At 41.4% G+C, this 20,595-nt stretch overlaps 1 protein-coding gene across 1 annotated transcript in view; it reads right to left on the bottom strand.

Annotated features, from left to right (window-relative positions):
* The window catches only part of nipal2 (NIPA like domain containing 2), a gene marked incomplete at its 3' end in the record, with an annotated part of 29,395 nt that extends 8,921 nt beyond the window's left edge, over positions 1–20,474 (bottom strand). Inside the window, exons 1-3 of the mRNA XM_083989025.1 lie at positions 20,223–20,474; positions 9,654–9,722; positions 8,328–8,496 (exon numbers count right to left, since the gene is read on the bottom strand). Coding sequence (XP_083845151.1) covers positions 8,328–8,496; positions 9,654–9,722; positions 20,223–20,312 — 328 coding nt within the window. The 5' untranslated portion in view covers positions 20,313–20,474. The remainder of the gene's footprint in view (positions 1–8,327; positions 8,497–9,653; positions 9,723–20,222) is intronic.
* Between the last annotated feature and the right edge of the window lie 121 nt (positions 20,475–20,595).

The raw sequence follows: 20,595 nt of genomic DNA on the forward strand, positions 1-20,595 counted from the left end.
AACCCATTCATCAATATCATTGTCAAAAACTGTGACGCTGAAAAAAAGCAATCAGCTTCACATGGGCTAAGCCTCAGATTAGGGCTCCTTAATGTTTCCCTGGGATATGCGCCGAACAGCAGCGAGCGAAACGAATAAACATACAGCGTTTGGCTGTCACGGAGACAGATTGACGGTGTGACACGGGCAGATATGTAGCACTGACACACACACACACACATACATACAGACATGCTGATAAACAGGCTGATACGCAGATGGATGGCCACACACACAGGTGGACGTAGCGGCCTGATACAGAAAAACAAACACTATGACAAACAAGACAAACTGACAGGGAAGCAAACACACACATGCAGCCTGTCACAGAGACGAGGCCAGTTTACATAATAACACACACCGAGGCCGCTGTGTTGCACATCCTCAACAACATCACTGAGCAGAAACATTTCCCAGCTTTGTTGTTACACAGTGCACACCAATATAGCAGCTGTGAACCACTGCCACACACACAGGTTAAAGGGAAAGTTTAACATCTTGGCAAATTCGCTTATCACCATAATCCCCTGTAGACATAGCAATAGGTTCATTACCTTTAATTATCGGTGCATGTTGTTTTGAGATCAGCGGGGCAGAGACGTGAGCTGCTCAGAGAACACAATGGAGGTGAACGGTACAGGTCCCTCTGTCCCTCATCAAACTCATCAAATACACAATCCAACAACTCCAAAACGCTCTGGTGGACAAGTTGTGGCCTGCACATTCACCACGCTACGAAATAATCATGTAACATTACAGGACAGAGTTGTTTTCGAGGCAAATGCAGCTGGAACTACATTCAGAGTAGACACGGCTGCTGGGCAGAGTGATTTCAAAAGCGCAAGTAGTTCTGAGTATTTGCCTCATGTGTCGTAATGTTACATAATTATACACCATTACGTCATAGTGTGGTGAATGTGCAGGTCACAACTTGTCCATGAGAGCGTTTTTTAGTTGTTGGATTGTGTATTTGATGAGTTTGATGAGGAACTGTACCGTTCACCGCCATTGTGTTCACTGAGCAGCTCATGTCTCTGCCCCGCTGATCTCAAAACAATTATATGCACCGATAATTAAAGGTAATTCACCAACTGCTATGACTATAGGGATTATGGCAATGGGGGAATCTGCCAAAATGTTGAACTATCCCTTTAAGAGAAAGACAGATGTGCAGGTGATGGCACTCAGACAGCAGCAACAAGCTAACTGAATAGAGGAATTGCTGGAAATGACTGAAAAGAAAGAGACAGACATACAGACAGACAGACATACAGGCAGGTTGAGTTTGTGTGTAGAGGCTCTGGCACCATCGTAAGGAGATTAGCCACGGAGCATAAACAGCTCGATATGTCAGAGACACACACACACAGACACACACACACACAGTGGTTGCGGTTGAAGTGGCATGACAGGCTTTTTCTTTCTTTTTTAAGGACGTTAAACTGACTCTACAGCTGATAAAGCCAAGCTGTGACTATAAGCTTTACTATAAACCATTATGCTCAATGGCTGTGTCTATATACAACATGATCCTGATGGAGAGTCTTTCAGAGGACAGAGGACATATGTGTGTGTGTGTGTGTGTGTGTGTGTGTGTGTGTGTGTGTGTGTGTGTGTGTGTGTGTGTGTGTGTGTGTGTGTGTGTGTGTGTGTGTGTGTGTGTGTGTGTGTGCGTGTGTGTGTGCGTGTGTGTGCGTGTGTGTGATGCCGCAGGGAAGCTCCTGTCAAAACTGGAAGTTTATAAAGACTCTCGTTGGTATTCTGATGAAACAAGCGTCGCTAAATATTTCATATACCACCACCAGCGTGTGTTCGTTCGTATATTCGTGTATACACATTTTAGGACTCGTCCTTTTGCCTCTGGGACCGGCTGGATCTAACAAGTAACCATAGCAACTCCATACAAAGTCATAGTCACACACACGGCTTGATGAAATGAGAAATACGGCAGCAGGCAGGAACTGAACCTCTGGGGGTATATACGCGACTCTGTCACTGCCCCTGCATGTTTATGGAGGTAGGTAGGTAGATGTGGTCTGGCCGTTTGTCAGTTGTGTTGTAATGGGAATCTCTCTCTCTCTCACACACACACACATGCTGTACACACACTGTCAAATATTCTTCATCCCCCTCACAGAGAGATATGAACAGATCAAAGCAGGGAAAGTCTGGTCGTACTCAAAAAGTACAAACTGTTATCACGTTGCACATCTTATTTGTTCACAGTGTCACAAACTAGTAACCATGATGTCACAGAGTCGCTACAAAGTTTATAGATTTTATAAAAAAGTAATCTAACCATAGCCTATAACAGTATGCAATGTCTATTTTTCAAGATTTTCTATTCCACCACACAAAAATAAACGGTCGAGCAGTGCAGTGGTAATGTCCAAAATATCTCCAACCGTTTATTTCTGTAAAGAAATCATCGCAACAAGGAAAAAGTGTTTGTTTCTGTGGCGGGGAGAGCAGGCGCTCTGCAATCGGATAGTAATGTCTTTCAGGGTGTTTCAGAGTTAGGCTAACTGAGGTGAGTGACTACATGCAAAAACACAAAGTTTATACTGTTTATACTGAACACTATATGAGTTCAGTGGTGTCTCGTAAGGATTGTAGTCATGTGTTTGTTGTGGTGGGTGACCATCAGGACAACGATTTAGGGGTCAAAAATGACCGGAATTCTCCTTTAAAAGCAGGCTTGTATTGGACTTTACACGGCCTGACACTGTGCTCAACACACATCTTTGTTACAGTGCTGCAGGTGTGACGTCTGCGAGCGATGCTGAAGCAGCGTGTGAATCTTTTTTTTTCTTCCTCCTGATGCTCTGCTCCTCCATACAACAGCATCTGGGATGATGCTGTCATTCCTAATAGACACCGATGTGCTCCGTGGACGGGGGACACTAGTAATTGCTCTCCGTGGAGCGTCGGGGTGCCAGTGTGACATGCGGGGACAGGGGGGTGGGTGATGATGATGGCAGCAGCAGCATCATCATCAGCTCCCACGATCCGATCCAATCCTGTCCCTTCCCTCCTCTTCTGCCTCCGCTCTCGACACATCTCTACCTGTTGTCTCATTTCATTCAGATCCTTCCTCTCACCTCTCCCTCCCTCTTGTCCCCTTTTCTCCTCTCTTCACACCACCCAGTCACTTCAACCTACATCATGTTTACTCACCTCCCTGTCCCCCAGGCCTGGGCCGCCCACCCATCAGTGTTGGCAGTAACGTGTCACAAAAGTATCGCAATTACAGTAATGTATTACTATTTGTTGTAACGCAGTAATATAATGCATTACAAATAAAATTTCTGTAATATTTTACCCGTTACAATCCAAGTAATGCGCGTTACAAAGCATTTTTACTATATTAGGGGCCTGATCTGCTAAAGGTTTGCTTGTATAAAAACTGGTGCAAACTTATCAGCTAATCAGCCTAATATTACAGCAGAGTCTACATACAGTAATAGAATATAAGATTTTCATGTTTACTAAAGGAACACATAAAACAAAAGGAAAACATAATTCATATCATCTACCAGACAGGTAATTTCGGAGCTGTTGGATGAACTAAAGGCTGATTTGGAGCCACTCACACGAATGAGTTAGTGGCAAAAGTTCTTTCATGTCTGCATTTCCCTGCATCTGGGTCACTCCAACTGCTGTAGCATAGGCCGTGCGTCTCGATTACAACTCGCAAAACTGTAATTTCTACCCTGCAGTTTGCACGTGCGGCCATTTAGGCAGTTACTCTTGGTAGATCACCAGCAAAACGTAGCTTTAGTAGCTTTAAGGGGCCTACACATGCAGTCGCTACATCACCGTCCACTGAATGTATAATCAGCTGCAATAAACTACATTTTATAGTCACATTTCTGTGGTTATTTTGGCGAAAGTAATGCAAAAGTAGTGCAGTGCATTACTGTACAATTCAGAGACAGTAATATTATAATGCAACTAATTACTTTCAAATGACAGTAACTAATAATATGTAATGTATAATATTTTGGATATAACTTGTCACTGCCACCACCCACCCAATGATCCCTCACTCAGCTGTTGCACAACAACGCAGCAGCAGGAGGAGTGTGTGTATGTTAGACCCAGATGTTTTTACACACCACTACAGCTATGCACTATGTGTGTGTGTGTGTGTGTGTGAAGCAGCATGAGGTGAGAGGTGGAGTCACGGCGACAGACAGCAACCCGCACATTCCCCGCCACCCCCGCCGCCTCAGCTCCACTTATTAGCTCGGAGGATGACAGAGCGTGTCGCGGCTGCAGACATCTTCCTCTCCTTTTACCTCCCTCTCCCGTCCAATCACCTCTTCATCTCTGGCTTCATTAATTCTTCAAGACTCTCCTTCAGCACATTTGAGCTGCAGATTATTCACGCACACTCTCACACACAATTCAACACAGGGCCTGTAGCTGTCAGTGTTTTTATAAGGATATAATAATGATAGTAAAATGGAAATGAGCGGAGTAATTGCTAATACCTGTGTCTCTAAAGAGAAGTCATTATAATGTCAGCTGCAGACGCAGTGACACAGCGCTAAGAGGTTACTGCTATCCGTAGAGCATAGTGCCGAATCCTGTTATTGTGATAAAAAAGCGTTTTAGAAAGTAAACCGTGCTCAGTGAAACAAGTGCAACAACAGAGGGGGCTGCCTTCTTAACACCATTCGTGGTTTGGTTCACTGCTTTATTCGAACCATTCATCCACTTAAGAGACACGACTATAGGAAAATCGTTTGAAGCGTTGGGGGTAATAGCTCTCATTAATATCCATGACTCACCCACCAACACCACCTCCTCCAGCAGCAGCAGCAGCAGCAGCAGCGGTGAGTGATGGGTGGCAGGAGGGAAGAAGTAAACCTGTTCAATATTTAACCTGAGTTGAGAGTGTTTGCACTGCAGCAGCTGCCAGCTGTAGCAACCGGGGCGGGCTTTGTTTTGATTGGCTAATGAATCCAGCTCAGTTCACGACAGCTTTTAATTCATTCTGACTGCTGTACCTATTCACAATGTCAGGAGTAACACAAGCAACTGTGAAATCTGGAGAATAGATATATAGATCATCGGTAACCCTTTGATTTATGTCATAATTATGTGATAATGTCAAGAAATAGCCTAGAAATAACAACTAATTCCGTAGTAATGTCAAGAAATAGCCTAGAAATAACATTTAATTGTGTGATAATGTCAAGAAATAGCCTAGAAATAATGGTCAATTTCATACTAGGGTCATGTTTTTCATAAAGGCAAAAGATTACACATGCTTTTCATGCTTTGAATTTTTTGGGAAAGGACAGAATTTTTCTTCACCAAGTCCTTGCAATTGACCGATAATTCTGGGCTATTTCTATGCAACCAATCGTTATTTCTTGGCTACATTTCTCGACATAGCTATGAAATTTACCGTTATTTGTAGGCTATTTGTAAGCATTACAAAGCAATTACTTGTTATTTCAAATTAAAGGGTTACCAGATCATCTGCTAGTGTGGCTCCATCTCTTTTTACTTTTTAAACACACACTACATAAAACTGGAGCACGAGAATGTAGTGGATGCGTGTCTTAAGCCACAAAACTCCACAGTTCTTCTTTTCAAGGGTTTATTGAAACCTCTCTTCAAGTTACAACTAAATAAAAACTGTGCAGCAACCCAAAACAGGACAATAATCATGAGCACAGTCAAAAACCAGTGTGGCCTCCTCGTAAGAAGAGTACAGTTATTATTAACTAATAAGCATTCTTATAACCTCAATATATGAGATCAGGATAAATACAACAAATCTAAATTACTGTATTTATCACCTTATCCGCAAAATACAAAATGGGTCTAACATCATATTTTGGGTCCAAGAAACTGTGAGTTGGGAGGATGGACACCCACACTGACCTCCTGTGATCATCGTCATTTGTTTAGTTGTGATGCACAGGATGCAAACAAACCACAGAAGAACTTCATTAATAAAGTTAATTTCCATGTCCATGGTTTGCTCTTAAATTTTCTTTTTTGTGTCTGTGTCTATAAATAACATCTAAGCGAGGAGGAGTCACACCGCCAACAGACTGAGGCTTCGTTGTTGTTGTGTCAAGCCTTCAGTGTTATTTAAATCAGGAGGAGGCGGCTAATAGCAGGTGTGTCAGTGGATTACTCAGCTGCGTCACTGAGGCGGCCGATGTGACAGACCCAGAATGTCATCAACACATGTCAACACCTAACGCTCCCAACGACATGTAAACAGTTCAGCTCCTGTTCAAGGAGGGCTGATATTTACTGAAGGCTAAGAAGGAGGATGTCCTCCTAACGTTTAGGTTAGTCAATTATATTTATTCTGTTTATTGTCCATAGATCCTATATTGTTTTAATGGGCCATAACATTAGATGTTTTTTCAATCCTAAATGACTTAAATAAACATTTCAAACGTTTTAAAAATGATTCGGATCAAATATGTCTGGTCAATATCTGGCTCTGTGTTTCAGATCATTCACTTTGAAATACAATAATTGATACAATATTAAAGTGACAAGACTCGACTTGCTCTCACACTGCTGCTCTGGGTTTTAACCCGAAGGCTTTCTGTGTCGAGTGTGTGCGTGTGATGGTTTCTAACCCCTGTACTTCCTCACACTATCAAAACACATGCAAGTTAACTGGTGACTCTAGATCACCCCATACTGTAGGTGTGAGACTGGCCTCAGACTTGTGTGAATCTACAAAGACATGCAATAAAATTACTGAATGAATGCTGCTGTCATGCTGCCACCTTCAGCTCTGTCTTATTGTGGAGTCTCTCTGGCCTTCAGCAAGAGAAAAACAGCTGAGATCAGTGTACAGACTCAAGTTCTTGAAGAACTCTTCAACTGAGTTGGTTGCACGATTCAGATCGTTGTCCTTCGGATTGAGAAAATGTCCAAAGTGCGATCAATGTTGATGCATCTGGCTGAATCTGGACACACACTGCTCCTGTATACCTCTGCATCCATGCTACTGCTGCCTCTCTAAATGATTAATAAATGCCACTGTGTCAGCTCCACCTGAGCCACCACCATGTCTGACAGATGAGGTGCTACACATTGGGTCATTAGCTGTTCGTTGAATTTTTTTTTATCCACATTTTTGTCGCTCCATCATTTTGATGAAGGTTGATTTTTTTTGTTTCCATAAAACTTTGTTTCAGAACTAGTTTCTTTTTGTATGATTTTGCAAACTGCACCAGAGGTTTGACAAAGGAACAATGTCTGCCTACGTCCTGGAGAGCATCAACCAACTCAGAACATTAGTTATGTATACAGTACAGAGCCTGAAGAACAAGATATGTAACTGTCAAAACACTTTTTGTATTTTTCATAAACTGTCTCCAGACTTTATCCAAAGTCTAACTCAGCAGGATGTTTCATCATATCACAGTCACACATCATTCACTTTTCTCACTTAATGTGGACATTAACACATTAGATATCTATTTGCAGTCCCATATCCAGGCACACGGAGGTTCGTGATTCATGTACACATGCAAAGGAAGTTTCCAGATTTGTGGCAGTAAAATATCAACTTATAGTGACTAAAGAATCATAAAAATGTTTTATGGCTGTTTGGTTGAAGTCCTATTTATATATTTAACCATTAAACTTCATTATAGTGACTTCAAAACCATGTACAATTTAACCAAATCCACCATATTTTTCTCTAAACCCCAAGTATCTGGTATGATGGTTATGTGGTTTGCACACCTACATACAAAAGTCATGCAGTGTCATGAAAAAATGGGAATTTGCTTTCACACATGATCAAAAAAAATTCAATTTTGAAACTATCTACTGTATCTGATGTGTTGGGTTAGTCCTTCCTCATTTTTCGACAGACTTTAAGAGGATTTATGTTTCCAGTAAACTGTAGATAGAGGTGTGAGTATGAGTTTTCAAATCGTTGCATAAGATTACACAACTCATTGTGATAAAAAACAGTATTCGGAAAATCTTCCAATAACACCTAGGGAGACTGCTGACTAAAATATGAAATGAATCCTACTGCAGCAATGCTTCTGCTCTTTTTAAGAGTAACCATACACTATAGACTTTTTCTCCCTCAGATTTCACACTGAAAAGTAAAATCCTGTCAGTTTACATAAATACATAAATTAAACACCTGGCATGAAGAGGGTTGTTTATGACAGGATCAGAAGTAAAAGAGCCCACATGGCTGTCTCGAAGGAAACAACCTTTCATCCTGCTCACCCCTCATGCATGGATAATGTATGAGAGAAAAGGGTAGCCCTTACCTATGACAGACACACAGCCCAGTGGGGCGATGAGTGATGCTGGGGCAAAGCCATAGGCAGCGAAGTTCCCCAGCTCCCCAATGCCCATGAGAATCACCCCGCACCACCACATCAGGGAGGTGTAGTAGGGCTTGGAGCCTCGCTGCGACTGACGGACATGAGCATATTTCTGTCAGGAGAGAGAAAGAGAGAGACAGACAGAGGGAACAGGAGGCAACACTCAGATTAAGTGGATCCAATTACTGTAGAGCTGCACAAGACAAACTCAAACATGCATCACACAGACATTAACAACTTCCATAGACAAATAACACAGAGCTGGAAAAATGAGCAATTTAAGAGATAATACAGCATCACGGGGGCTCTGGTGCAGTTTTCAACACAACACCGTGACACTCGGCTGATTAACATTTCATCCCAGAAGAGGCGTGGCGCCACTTTAGCAAATCATTGAGGCAGCGACAAACAAACACAAATGTACAGTATAATATACTTAATAATCATGTCTGTGAGCTCACTCTGCCTCGTAAACATCAGCATTTTTCCAGCAAGTTTTCACATTTTCGTTGAAGTCCGACTCACACACACACCTTGCAAGCTGCTGCCACCAACACCTAGGTTAATGCACCTGTTGCTGCATTTTTCTGACAGAGTGTAATTAAGCTCCAGACAGATCTAGTGAACCACTGAATCGTGAAGTAGAAAAAAAAAACAATTAAAACGAAACAATCCAGATGTTAAACAGGTACGTTTTTAGACCAGAGGCTCTAAAGCCTCTTAGGCTGGTAAATACAAATGAGTGAGAGTGTGTGTGTGTGATTAATGAATTACACATGTCGCTTAAATGATTTTGAATTGATTATTTATAACAGCATGTCGCTAAAAAACAATTGCAAACACACCGCTTTAAAAATCGCTCATAAGGCCATCTGGGGTGCATTTAATACGCCGATAGGCCGTAATTAGTGTGATAAAGAGGTCCAGACACAAAGTGTGAAGAATGTGTTGTTTGAATGAAATGTATTGTGTTAAACTGAGATGTATGTCTGGTGTTTAAACATTCCCGTTTGTGCGTTTGTTTTCATTTCAGAGCCGTTTTCTAATGCACAAAACCTGCTGTGAATGTGTCGGCGGGCAGATCACACAGTCAGTCCTAATGAACACATTCAGAGTTTGCTGAAGAGAGAGCAAAAACAAAAAAACAAACTACCAGGAGAGAAGCAGCCTAGCAAATTCTCAGAGAGTGCAAAACTGAGTCTTTACAGGAGCTAAGAGCCCGCTGTGAGCGGAGCGCCTGATGCACGACTGGATCCCAGCGCCTCGTACCTGGATGTTGAGTGAAACGCTGATGAGGACGTTCCCACATATAGAGATGATGATTCCCAGGAGATAGGTCTGAGGAAACAAACAGTAAACAGACAGGAGATTAGGTGATGCTCTACTTGTCACACAACAATTATAAACACCCCATAATACTCCCCGCCAAGTCCTCTCTCTCCAGCTGTCACATCTGTCACTTCCATGACAACCACGGAGAGCTTTGTTCCACTGGTGCTCTGCTCAAAGGCACTATGCACGTGTTTGTGTGTGTGTGTGTGTGCTCCTTTAGAACAAAAGCTTCTTATTATATAACATATATAAAGTTGTGTCTCACAGCAAAATGCACAACCACATTTGACTCACATACCCCAAAACACAAACACACCCTCATCACATCTCTCCCACGATATTCGACACCTCACGAAAATCTGGATGCAGGTTGTTTCGCACCTTGAGAAACAAACATGACACGCATGCAGTGTTTTGGTTGTGTGTGGCCTACATTGCTGTTGTAGAAACAAAGGCAATGTGGGAAACACTGGAGCACAAGGCCCCAGCTATATGCTAATGTCAGCAAGCTCACATGTACAGTACATGATGACTATACTGTATGTTCACCATCTTGATTCAGTAAAGCAGCTTAGCAATGTTTCAAAAACAAAACATAACGCAATATAGCATAAGAGAAGACATGCAATGCTGCAGGACAAAACAGCCAAGAGCGTCTTTTATTCTTAAGACACATTCACCATCCGAAGCACCATTCACCAGTGAAAGACACATGCAGTACTGAGGGAACATGGAAAGTGTTTAGTATAGGTGATTATCTGTTTATGCACTGTAGGGACATGTGTTTTGTTTGGTTTTGCATTGTAATTGTGCATAAATAAAAGGCTGCTACTGGCCGCAATCAAGCTACGGAGAAGAACTTGTATAATAATGACGGCGAAAATGAATGATTGCACAGATTTGTATGAAAACCAGTCCAGCTGTTGTTAAGACATTTCAGTCTGGATCGTAATGATTGAGCCACGAACCAATATACTGTTTCTATGGTGCCCTAAAAATGCCTTCAGACTGTTATTATCTTATTATTAAAACTTACATAATGTCATAATAACAGGAGAAGATAGATATCTTTTTGTAGCCAACAGCACGAATTCATGATTGCTGTTTAACTGATGGAGGGAGAAACAGGATTCATTTGGTTTAAGTGTTTCAAGAATACACAAAGCTGCCCCCCCCCCCCCCCCCACCCCCCCCCCCACCCCCCACCCCCCCATATGCTTGGAAAATTATTGCCAGGAGGAAATTTAATTTTAGGTCATAAACATACCGGCGGCTGTGGGCGGACAAAGTTTACAGAGAAATGAAAGCACACAGTGGGGGAGGAATATGAATAATGAAAATCTAAAGAAAGAAACTCAATCACTGTAAAAAAGAAAAAAAGAAGTAACAACAGCCGAGCACATCCACACAAGTGTTTATCCCTTGAAAGAGCATCATGAAAGAGAGAGAGACGGAGGGAAAACAAAAGGATCAGAGGCGAGAGGAGTGAATGAGTGAGTGTGAGGGATTACAGTAGAAACTGTTTAAAAGGGAAAGATGGGAAAAGGAAGCAGGGACAACAGATGAGCGACTGGTTGATATGTGAAGTGGCAGCGTGCTCTCTCCTCAAGTTCAGGGGGTCCACTCTACTGGACGAGGCAGGCGGGGATTATTGTCAATAACATCCATCTGATATTGTTGACAATGAGATAACAGCACTGTGGTTAAATGATGCCACGGTAAACAGATTCCTCTGGTCTCCAAACACGACGGATCATCTCTATCGCACGATCCAGAGGTCTGTCAACTGTTCATCTGTTCATAACATTACCGGACGTCATGAATGAAGAGGAGAGAGGGGGGAGAGCTGTAATTAGACTTCACACTGTTGGAGTCATTCACCAAAAATCCAAAATCAAATTATCTGGATGAGAGAAAAACGGGCCACAGGCCTCTCAGAGAAAGTATACGGTGAAGTGTGCAGAGGAGCACCAGACAAAAGGATGATGATGGTAGTACACTTCTTCAGTTTAATAACCTGTCTTTTGATGAGAGCAGCAGTGTAACAGGATCTCACCCGCTGCAGGTGTTGGCTTTTACTACAGGAGAAAAAAATATAAGATATAAGATTTCAACCGTGCGCAGGAGCTAGATGGAGCATCACAAATCTTGATATCGCATATCAATACAGAACTAATATGTACTTCATCCTTAAAAAAAAGAAAATGTAAATTCATCTTATGAGTAGGCTACATGTGGATGTCTCTTTGCACATATCAGATACACTAAGATAAGCTCATTTATTCTGGATGACAGCTCTGAATCAACATTTGCACTTCATGAATACTTCCAGTTTCTCTGAGCTGCTGCCCTTCACTGCCTCCATGTGATATTTATGTAGTTTTACATCAGCTTTATGCCAACCTCTCTCACAGTTATTTCACCTAAAAGATTCAGTGCAACCATCAAAAATGAAACACATTATAGAAGCAGAAGTGTTGTTTCTCCTACGGTAAACTGCATATCAATCCATTAAGTTATGATTTAAAGTTGCACATATTTTATTTCTGGCCTCAATAATTGTCAAATTATTTATGAATAGAGAAATATGTCTAGTATATGATAGTCGTCAAAAAGTAAAAACACAATAAATGCTATGACTCGGAGTGTACAGCAGTGTCTGTGAGGCTGCACATGCGGTTTGTGCTAAATACTAATGACAGGATGCTACTGTAACATGCTACATGCAACAACATACTAATGTTTAGCGGCTTACTGTAAATGCTCAGCATGTTGTTCATGTTCTCTTGGCATGCATGCATGTTTGGCACCAAAAACAAAGTAGCTACAGGCTGAAGCTAATGGGAATCTGCATGAAACAAAAACATAAAATTATGCTTTTCATTCATTCAAGTATAATAAAACCCAAAGGAGGTTTTCCTATGACTCAGATTTGCATCTTAATTTGAAGTTCAAGTAGAGTCCAATTTGCTGCCAATTTTCTCCACTGATAAACATGTCATACACACACACCCATGTCACGTCCAGAATAATTCACATGCATATCATAATAAATCCAAATTGATAGGAGCCATCGATCAAAAACGACCGTGGTGGCGGTGGCGGCTGTAACACAGCGAAACGACCGTTTCCTTCCTCACTTCCTCCAAGTATCAGAGTAGTGAAGTGAAAAAGTGAGGGAAGACCAAAAGCTGCTTCTCTTAAACCAGCTGGCCAGTTTTAGTTTCAATTTATTTAATCATCATCACACAGTTTAATTTCATCTAACAGTCCACTTTAAAAGTAAAACCACTACTCTTTATTATTGCATAACACAACTCATCATCTCCTCACCACCACCACCAGCCTGATAAAGAATTTAAGCCGTGTGGATTTATGGGTAATTTTATAAATTCAAAATCACCACCACATGCAGTCCAGTCGTCTGCCTCTATTTCACAGTCTGCCTCCATCTCCTCTTCACATTTAGCTCGACACCAAGTCTGATGAGTCCACTGACCTGTAACACACTGCAGCAGGGAGGACGCCGCACCAGAGGTAAACAGGATTTTGATTTCCAGTGTGTATGTGTGTGTGTACGTGTATCTGTATATGCATTATGTGTGTGCTGATGATGGCAGCGAGTCTGAGGTAAACAGGATTTAGGAGGAGCTGGGGAGCAGATGGGCAGCTTGATGTGGAGATTCCTTGGGGACGGATATCACATGAAGGTAAAGAGTGTATGTTTGTGTGTGTGTAGGTGTGCAACGGCGGACTACATCCTCAAACGAGGAAGCAGACAGAGAGAGCGAGTGTGTGTGTGTGTGTGTATAAGAGATGACTAGAGCTCAGCAGTAATTCATGATCAGACAGACTCGCGTCATCCTTCAGGCCAGCTGTGGTCTGTTCGCTAAACCAAGATCAATAAAGTTGTCAAGCTTTATAGGACAGAGTGTAAGTGGCCTGCTGCGTTGCTGTTACTGAGCCCACACGAGGAGGATAGGCTGCTAGTTAATACTGAGAAGGGGGCCGGGGGGCAGAAAGCCATGTTTGGCTGTGTGTGTCTGTGTGTGCATGAGAGATAGAGACAGTGCAGTGAGAGTACAAGGAAGTGGATGTACAGCCTGAGGAGAAGTTTATTCCACAGACTTCACACGGGAGAAGTGGAAATATGGAGTGTGAGGAGGGATTCATCTCACCTTCTATTGGATTCGCGCACGTCAGAATAAGCTTGGCGGCGGACACTACATTCAGCCTCATTACTATTATTCTTCTATTTGTTTGTTTGTTGTGTCAGTGCTGGTGGGAGAAAAAAAAAGAGAGAAAGAGCGCATGCATTGTCAGAATATGTGGTCGCAGCGGGAATCAAGCACCTCACTCTGACAGCAGGAGCCTAATGCTGCACCCAGCGAGGGAGAGAAATACACTCAGCAGCAGAGTGTGAGAGAAAGGAAGCAGGAGGCAGAGAGAGAGAGAGAGACATAAACAGAGAAAGCAAGACACAGAGAGAGAGAGAGAGATGTCAATAGAGTGAGAGTGAGAGAGAGTTTTCCTGTGACAGGAAGAGCAAACAAGGCCAAGTCAGGCCGGGCCAGGAGAGGCGAGGCCGGCTCACTGGGAGTTGCCTCTGGCTTGTCAGCTTGCTAAGCAAACATTACACACTTTACCCAGGGCAAAGCAAAGGAAGGGACGTCAAAACACACTACAAGGCTCCCTGTGTTGCACTGTGTTGCTGCTGTGGCCTTTTGCTACTCGGGTGATGTTTTACATTACCGCACAGTTTTTCAGGCTGTTAAGTCTCATTGAAGAGGAAGGAGAAGAAGAAAAATACTTCATTCATCCTCTGGAGGGAAATTCAAATTCACTATGCAGCAATGGGTCGTCCTGAGACAGTGAGAGACATGTTAAGGTCACAGAGAGTCAACAGGGTCAGTCAGAGATAACCCTTGGTTACAGGTAGAGCTTCACAATCAAGCAAACAAAATATAATCAAATCTCAATATGGTTAAGTGCAATATCCAAGTGCATGAGCTGCAACTTGTTTTAATGGAGGTTAAATGTGCCACAACACTGTTGGCACCTTAAAGTGTCGTGGTGCTATAGAGAAGTAGAGATGTTCCATGTTTGTTTGCTGCAAGCCCAACAACAAAAAAAATCACATCATCATATCTATATCTATTTTTTTTGCATATCATACAGACCTTGTCAGAGGTGATAAACCGCTGGCTACATGTTTGTATCAACAAGTGTAACAGCTGATCGAACACAACATCACTTCCTTTGCATCTAAGCTGGAAATGAACAGTGATCCCTGAGGGAAGGGTTGCCTCTATTCTGAACGGCTCTCCATAAAGACGATGACTTCCACTGTCGGACTGGAGCAAGATGAGTAGTGTGAGAAATACTGAATACATGAAATGTGATTGTTACATGTAGGTCAATTCTCCTTTATTTCTCTTCTTAATAGACTTAACTGCACTTAAATGAATCCGTATCCTATCTATTAAATTCAAAACAATAAATTGAACACTTTGAAAGGACAAAGGTCAGTGATGTGCATCCTGAGCATGTTTACCTTTGAAACTTAAATATATTTCTTTTATAATTGTTACACTTTTACTGACTGACATTTGAACCCAAAACTTTTGGTTGCAACAGAATATTTCAAATTGTTTCACTAAATCTGCTCAAGTAAAAAAAAAGATGGATGTACGTCCTCCACCACTTCATCTATATTTGGCAGCTTTTTCCTTTTCCTGTTATAGAGTGGACTCTTCCTTTTACTCATTAGCGCTTGTGTTTGATGAAGTCCTCTGTAATTGTCGGGTTGTTCCAGACCAGCCACCGAAAAGAAAGTTGTCTTTTAGCTTTTTTCCAAATGATATTAATTTGATGTTTTTTTTAAAAAGGAAGGATTAGGGATTTAGTCGAACAAGTGACACCAAAGAACAGGACGACACAGTGATACAGTACAACCTCTGAACAATGCGGTTCGGAAACTATAGGCAGCAGATCAAAGAAAGATCCTCGTGTTCTTTCATGCACTCATTTTAAAGTCAAACGACAAGACAGGAGAACGACTGAGTTTGTATTGCACCATCAATACTGTACACACACCGCGAGCACAAACTCTGTGCACCGAGATCATTCATCACCAAGGCACAATAAAAGGCAGCACAACAGTTCCTCCGCTGTCTGTTTACTGTCCTCTGTAGTTTCTGCGTCTTCTACATTTAACTGCATCCGGTGTATTGACAGTGTGTCGAGTAAAATCCTTTAAATAAACACCAGACATGGAGTCAATTTGATTTTCTTTTTTCTTTGTTGTGCAGTGTATCAAAGGACCGCGCTGAACACACACAAACACTCATGCTCACACATAAATTACTGCTCTGTGTTTTGCATGAGTTGTGTTTTACCTGAAGCTAATTCTATATTGTCTATAGGCCTACACAAAAATATGCCTGCACCTGCACAAAGCAAACCGAGAACAAAACTTTGAAGCATGTTCAGCTGCTGCTGCAAATGTCAAGTGTTCGTCTCCTCCTGCCTGCCTGAACCAGTTCTGTAGCTGAGGTGATAAAAGCTGAATGGGCCTGAGAGCTGACGAGGAGACTGACAGCACCGATCCTCCTCCTCCTCCTCCTCCTCCTCCTCCTCCTCACCAGGACACTGACCAACAGGCGGGCGGACAGACAGACAGACAGCGTGGCCCTTTGTGTCCACTGACAATGGAGATCTGTCCCTCCTGGGGATGGGCTGATCTCTGGATGAAGCCCTTCACTTTCTGCACAGGGGGGCGGCGCGAATACAGGAGAGTGAGGAGAAGTCAGCTCCGAGACAAAGATGGAGGAGAACAAAAAAAAAGAAGGAAGAACGGACAGAGAAGACACAGGACACACGAGGACTATTTCTGTTCAGCTGCTGTATGATGAAATCTTAACCGTTAATCCGCCTGTCTATTTCACCAGTGAGAAGAACGCTCACCAAAATAAATAATAAATAAACGAAAATAAAAATGCAGATTGTCATGGTAACATTTTACCTCTCTCACTCGCATAACGTGATCAAGAACAGACCTACAGTACTACCAAGAAAGTCTGCAAAGTGTAATGTAACTGTCTTGTTCATTATACCGAGGATAAACAATATCCTTTTGCTTTTGCAGAGATTTACAGGGTCAGCAATGGTATCATCATTATTATTATGTGAAATTGATTAATTAAGACTGAAACAAACTTGAATAACCACATGCATATTCCAATTTGGTAACACTTTATTTGACGCCTATCTCTATAACGCATTATAACCATACTTCTAATGAGTTATAATGCAGTTATAGCACTGTTAAACACTCATAAATGATCATAATGCTTTATAACAATAATCATAACACACTAAAAAACATTTTATCATGACTTATAAGGTCAGGTATTATAATACATTATAATTAATAATAACTAAAAATAGCATCAATAATGCATTATAAATATAGTTATAATGTGTTATAATTGGCTTGTAAACGTGTATAACTATCATTATAAACACTCATAAATTATCATAAGCCTTGATAATAACAAGCATAACACATCATAGAGCATTTTATAATGGCTTATAAGGTCAAGAATTATAATAGAGTTATAATGCTCTATAATGTGTTATGCTTATTGTTATAAAGCCTTATGATAATTTATGAGTGTTTACAATGATAGTTATACACGTTTATAAGCCAATTATAACACATTATAACTATATTTATAATGCATTTTATTGATGTGGGCATTGTCAGCAAGTTACTAACAATTATAACGTATTACAATACCTGACCTTATAAGTCATGATAAAATGCTTTATAGTTTGTTATGATTATTGTTATAAAGCTTTATGATCATTTATGAGTGTTTATAATATGGTTATAATGCGTTATAGAGATAGGCGTCAAATAAAGTGTTACCTAAAAGTTCATACATCTTGTATGGGCTGTACTCTGGCCTGATAATGAGTGGGTACCGTGAAATGTCAGTCACAGTCATTTACATGGAGAGATGCGGGGTCAGTAGCTGTGAGGATGATTGACTCTGGGCCTCGAAATCTAAAAAATTGTTTTTGAGAGAGTGACTAAACCAAATCCTCCTGTTATCTGGAGGAATCTGATGTCTTAACTCATCGTAGTTCTGTGGCCAAGTTTGTTGCTGCTAAACAGTTATTTTTAGCGGCGCAGCCTCTCATCACCCACCTCCTTCACCTCCTATGGAAACAGCAAATTCTGCACAAATATAAACAGTGAGCTGCCGAGGCTGTTTAAGGTTTCACTACAAACCACAGGAAAATCATGTATCTATGAGTTTTAGCTCGTAGTGAAGAGTACTTGATTTTATCATACTTGTACTTTAATCTGAAGATATATTTGACTATATTTAGATTGTTTTACTCCACTTGAGCTAGATTTAACTCCTATTAACATATAACCACGTAACTTAAATAAAAAAAACCTCTATACTGTTCACTTCACTCATTTGTCATCTAATTTTGAGACTAAGATTAAGATGAGTCATTAAAAACCATGAATAACCTTAATATATAATAGGGTATGTGTGAAAAAAAAGCAGTGTCAGTTGAGTTCCTGTGTCATGTTTCATGTTGCTTCCTCTTTCTTAAGTGGTTTCAAAATGTTCCCAAGAATGTCAAATTACCCAGTTTTTCAGGAAAAACTGCAAAAAAAAAATGGAGTTGAGTTTTCTCTCCTTTTCTATCCCAGTCAATACCTCACAATCTTTCAGACTGACTCCATGGATAGAAACAACTGAATTGTATATAAAGTTTGACAACCTACAACATTAAAATGCTATACTGTACATGCATTATTATAAATAAAGTGCAGTATATTATGAGATGATGTATCACTCACTGTGTCATTTTTCAAGTATTAGTTGGTGATAACACTACTTTGATTTAATTTAAATGATATTTTACATGCAGGATGACGTGTATTGAGGTATTTTTCCATTGTTATACTTCATTATCAGCTCATTTACTTAAGTAAACAAGCTCCACTGACTTCAGAGCTGCTTTAAGTCCTATAGGCTAGTATAGTTGACTGAGGGTTTAAGGTGTGACCATGAACTGACACCTTCTCTGTGAATGTCTCTCCCCTCTATCCCACGCTCCCTCTATGTCCTGTCATCTCTCCTCCCTCCGGTGTTGTATTCTCTTAAAATAACCGCATAGCTGTCTCCTTAAAATAAACACTGTTACCAAACATAGTCCATGACAAACTGTGAGTATGGATCACCACCAGAACCAGTTATCTAATGGACAACCACCACCACCACCACCACCACTGGGATATACGCTGTCAAAGCTGTCGAGCTGCTGCTGCTGCTGCTGCTGCTAGAGAAGAAACATCCACGTTTCACAGTCACACCAATGCAAACACTTTCATCTGCAAAGCGAGAGACAGGCAGATATTGTCCCTCTGGAAGTCAGGATGTTCTCTGGGGATGGTGGGCTGCTTAGGACCGAGGGGTGGGGTGGAACTGGGACCATTAGCCAGTTGTTCAGGACTCTTACAGTAGGTCTATTCTCTTACAGCCCACCCATGAGCCATTACTCATTACTCACGCCTCTCACTCCTCCTCTGTTGTTACTCTCTCTCTCTCTCTCTTTCTCTCTCTGACCCATCACTGGTAATGTCACACAGAGGAAACATGGCAGAAAGAGAGGAGAAACACACTGACAAGGGAGGATGAGCATGAGGAGAATGTGTCTCTGGCATAAGAGAGTGGGAGGGCAGAGGACTGACACACTGTCATGAAGGAGAGGCTTTACATTAACATACACCAACACACACATACACACACCGAGAGATTCACTTTACAAAGTCAAAACTTTAAAACTTTAAAAAGAAGTATAGGCTAAAAGGCCTTTCAACAACACAATGATTTAGCCATGATCGCTTTGAGAAGAATAGCTGTGACAGATGCCAACACCCATACATCTCTGTGCTGTCTGGCTCCCTCGTCCACCACCACCACACTATAGTGCTCATTACCCAAAGAGCTTTAGAGGCCGGGCTGAGATTTTGACTCCCAATATGTTTCCAGACAGTAACTTAATCTCGTCTTGGGGCATTAGTGTGTATAGCTTCCTGCTCCAAGTGGAGTTCAAGGAGGGAAGTTACAAAAAAAAGAAAAAGAGGAAAGAAAAGCTCCTATCAGTGCACAGTGCTCAGTGAAGCTGAACAGCAGAAACAGGTTCAACGTGATTTATATCACACATAGAGGAGTAGTAGTTTTATATAGGCTATTTAATTTTTTTTTAGGATGAGTTGTATTGTCAAAACGGCATAATCTAAAATAGCAGCTTCGTGCTCTGATGGAATAAGTCTCATCAACTAAATGAAAGGTCAAAGTTGTCAACATCCAGATTAAAGCGTTTATGAACATATTCTCCACACCCTCTCCGAAAAAAGATTAGCCTAAGTATAAATCCTGGGACTTTCTCTTGTGAACTTGAGAGGAAACTTACCCGGAGCGGGCTGTCCATCATCTCCGCAACGTGAGCGGAGGTCAGATTCGGAGCCTCATCCGGAGAACTTAAGTTCGATATGTTTTCCATAGTTTATCATTAAAAAAAAAAAAAGCCCGGAAATCAAATTTCTTTCTTCTGGATCTCAGCTCCCTCTCTCTCTCTCTCTCCTTCTCTTCTCACTTCACATCTTTGTCCGCTGTCTGTCGTTCACCTCACCCCATCCCGTGCATCATCCCACGTCCCTGTCGCAGCTCCAGTGGTGGAAACTCAACAGAGAAACAAGTTCCTCAATGTTGCGACAAGTGGATCCAGAGTTTGTTGTGACGCATTCACTTGCTGTCGGAAAAAAGAGATAATTTCAATTAACAAA

The sequence above is a fragment of the Trachurus trachurus genome (assembly GCF_905171665.1).
Source record: "Trachurus trachurus genome assembly, chromosome: 16".
NCBI lineage: Eukaryota > Metazoa > Chordata > Actinopteri > Carangiformes > Carangidae > Trachurus > Trachurus trachurus.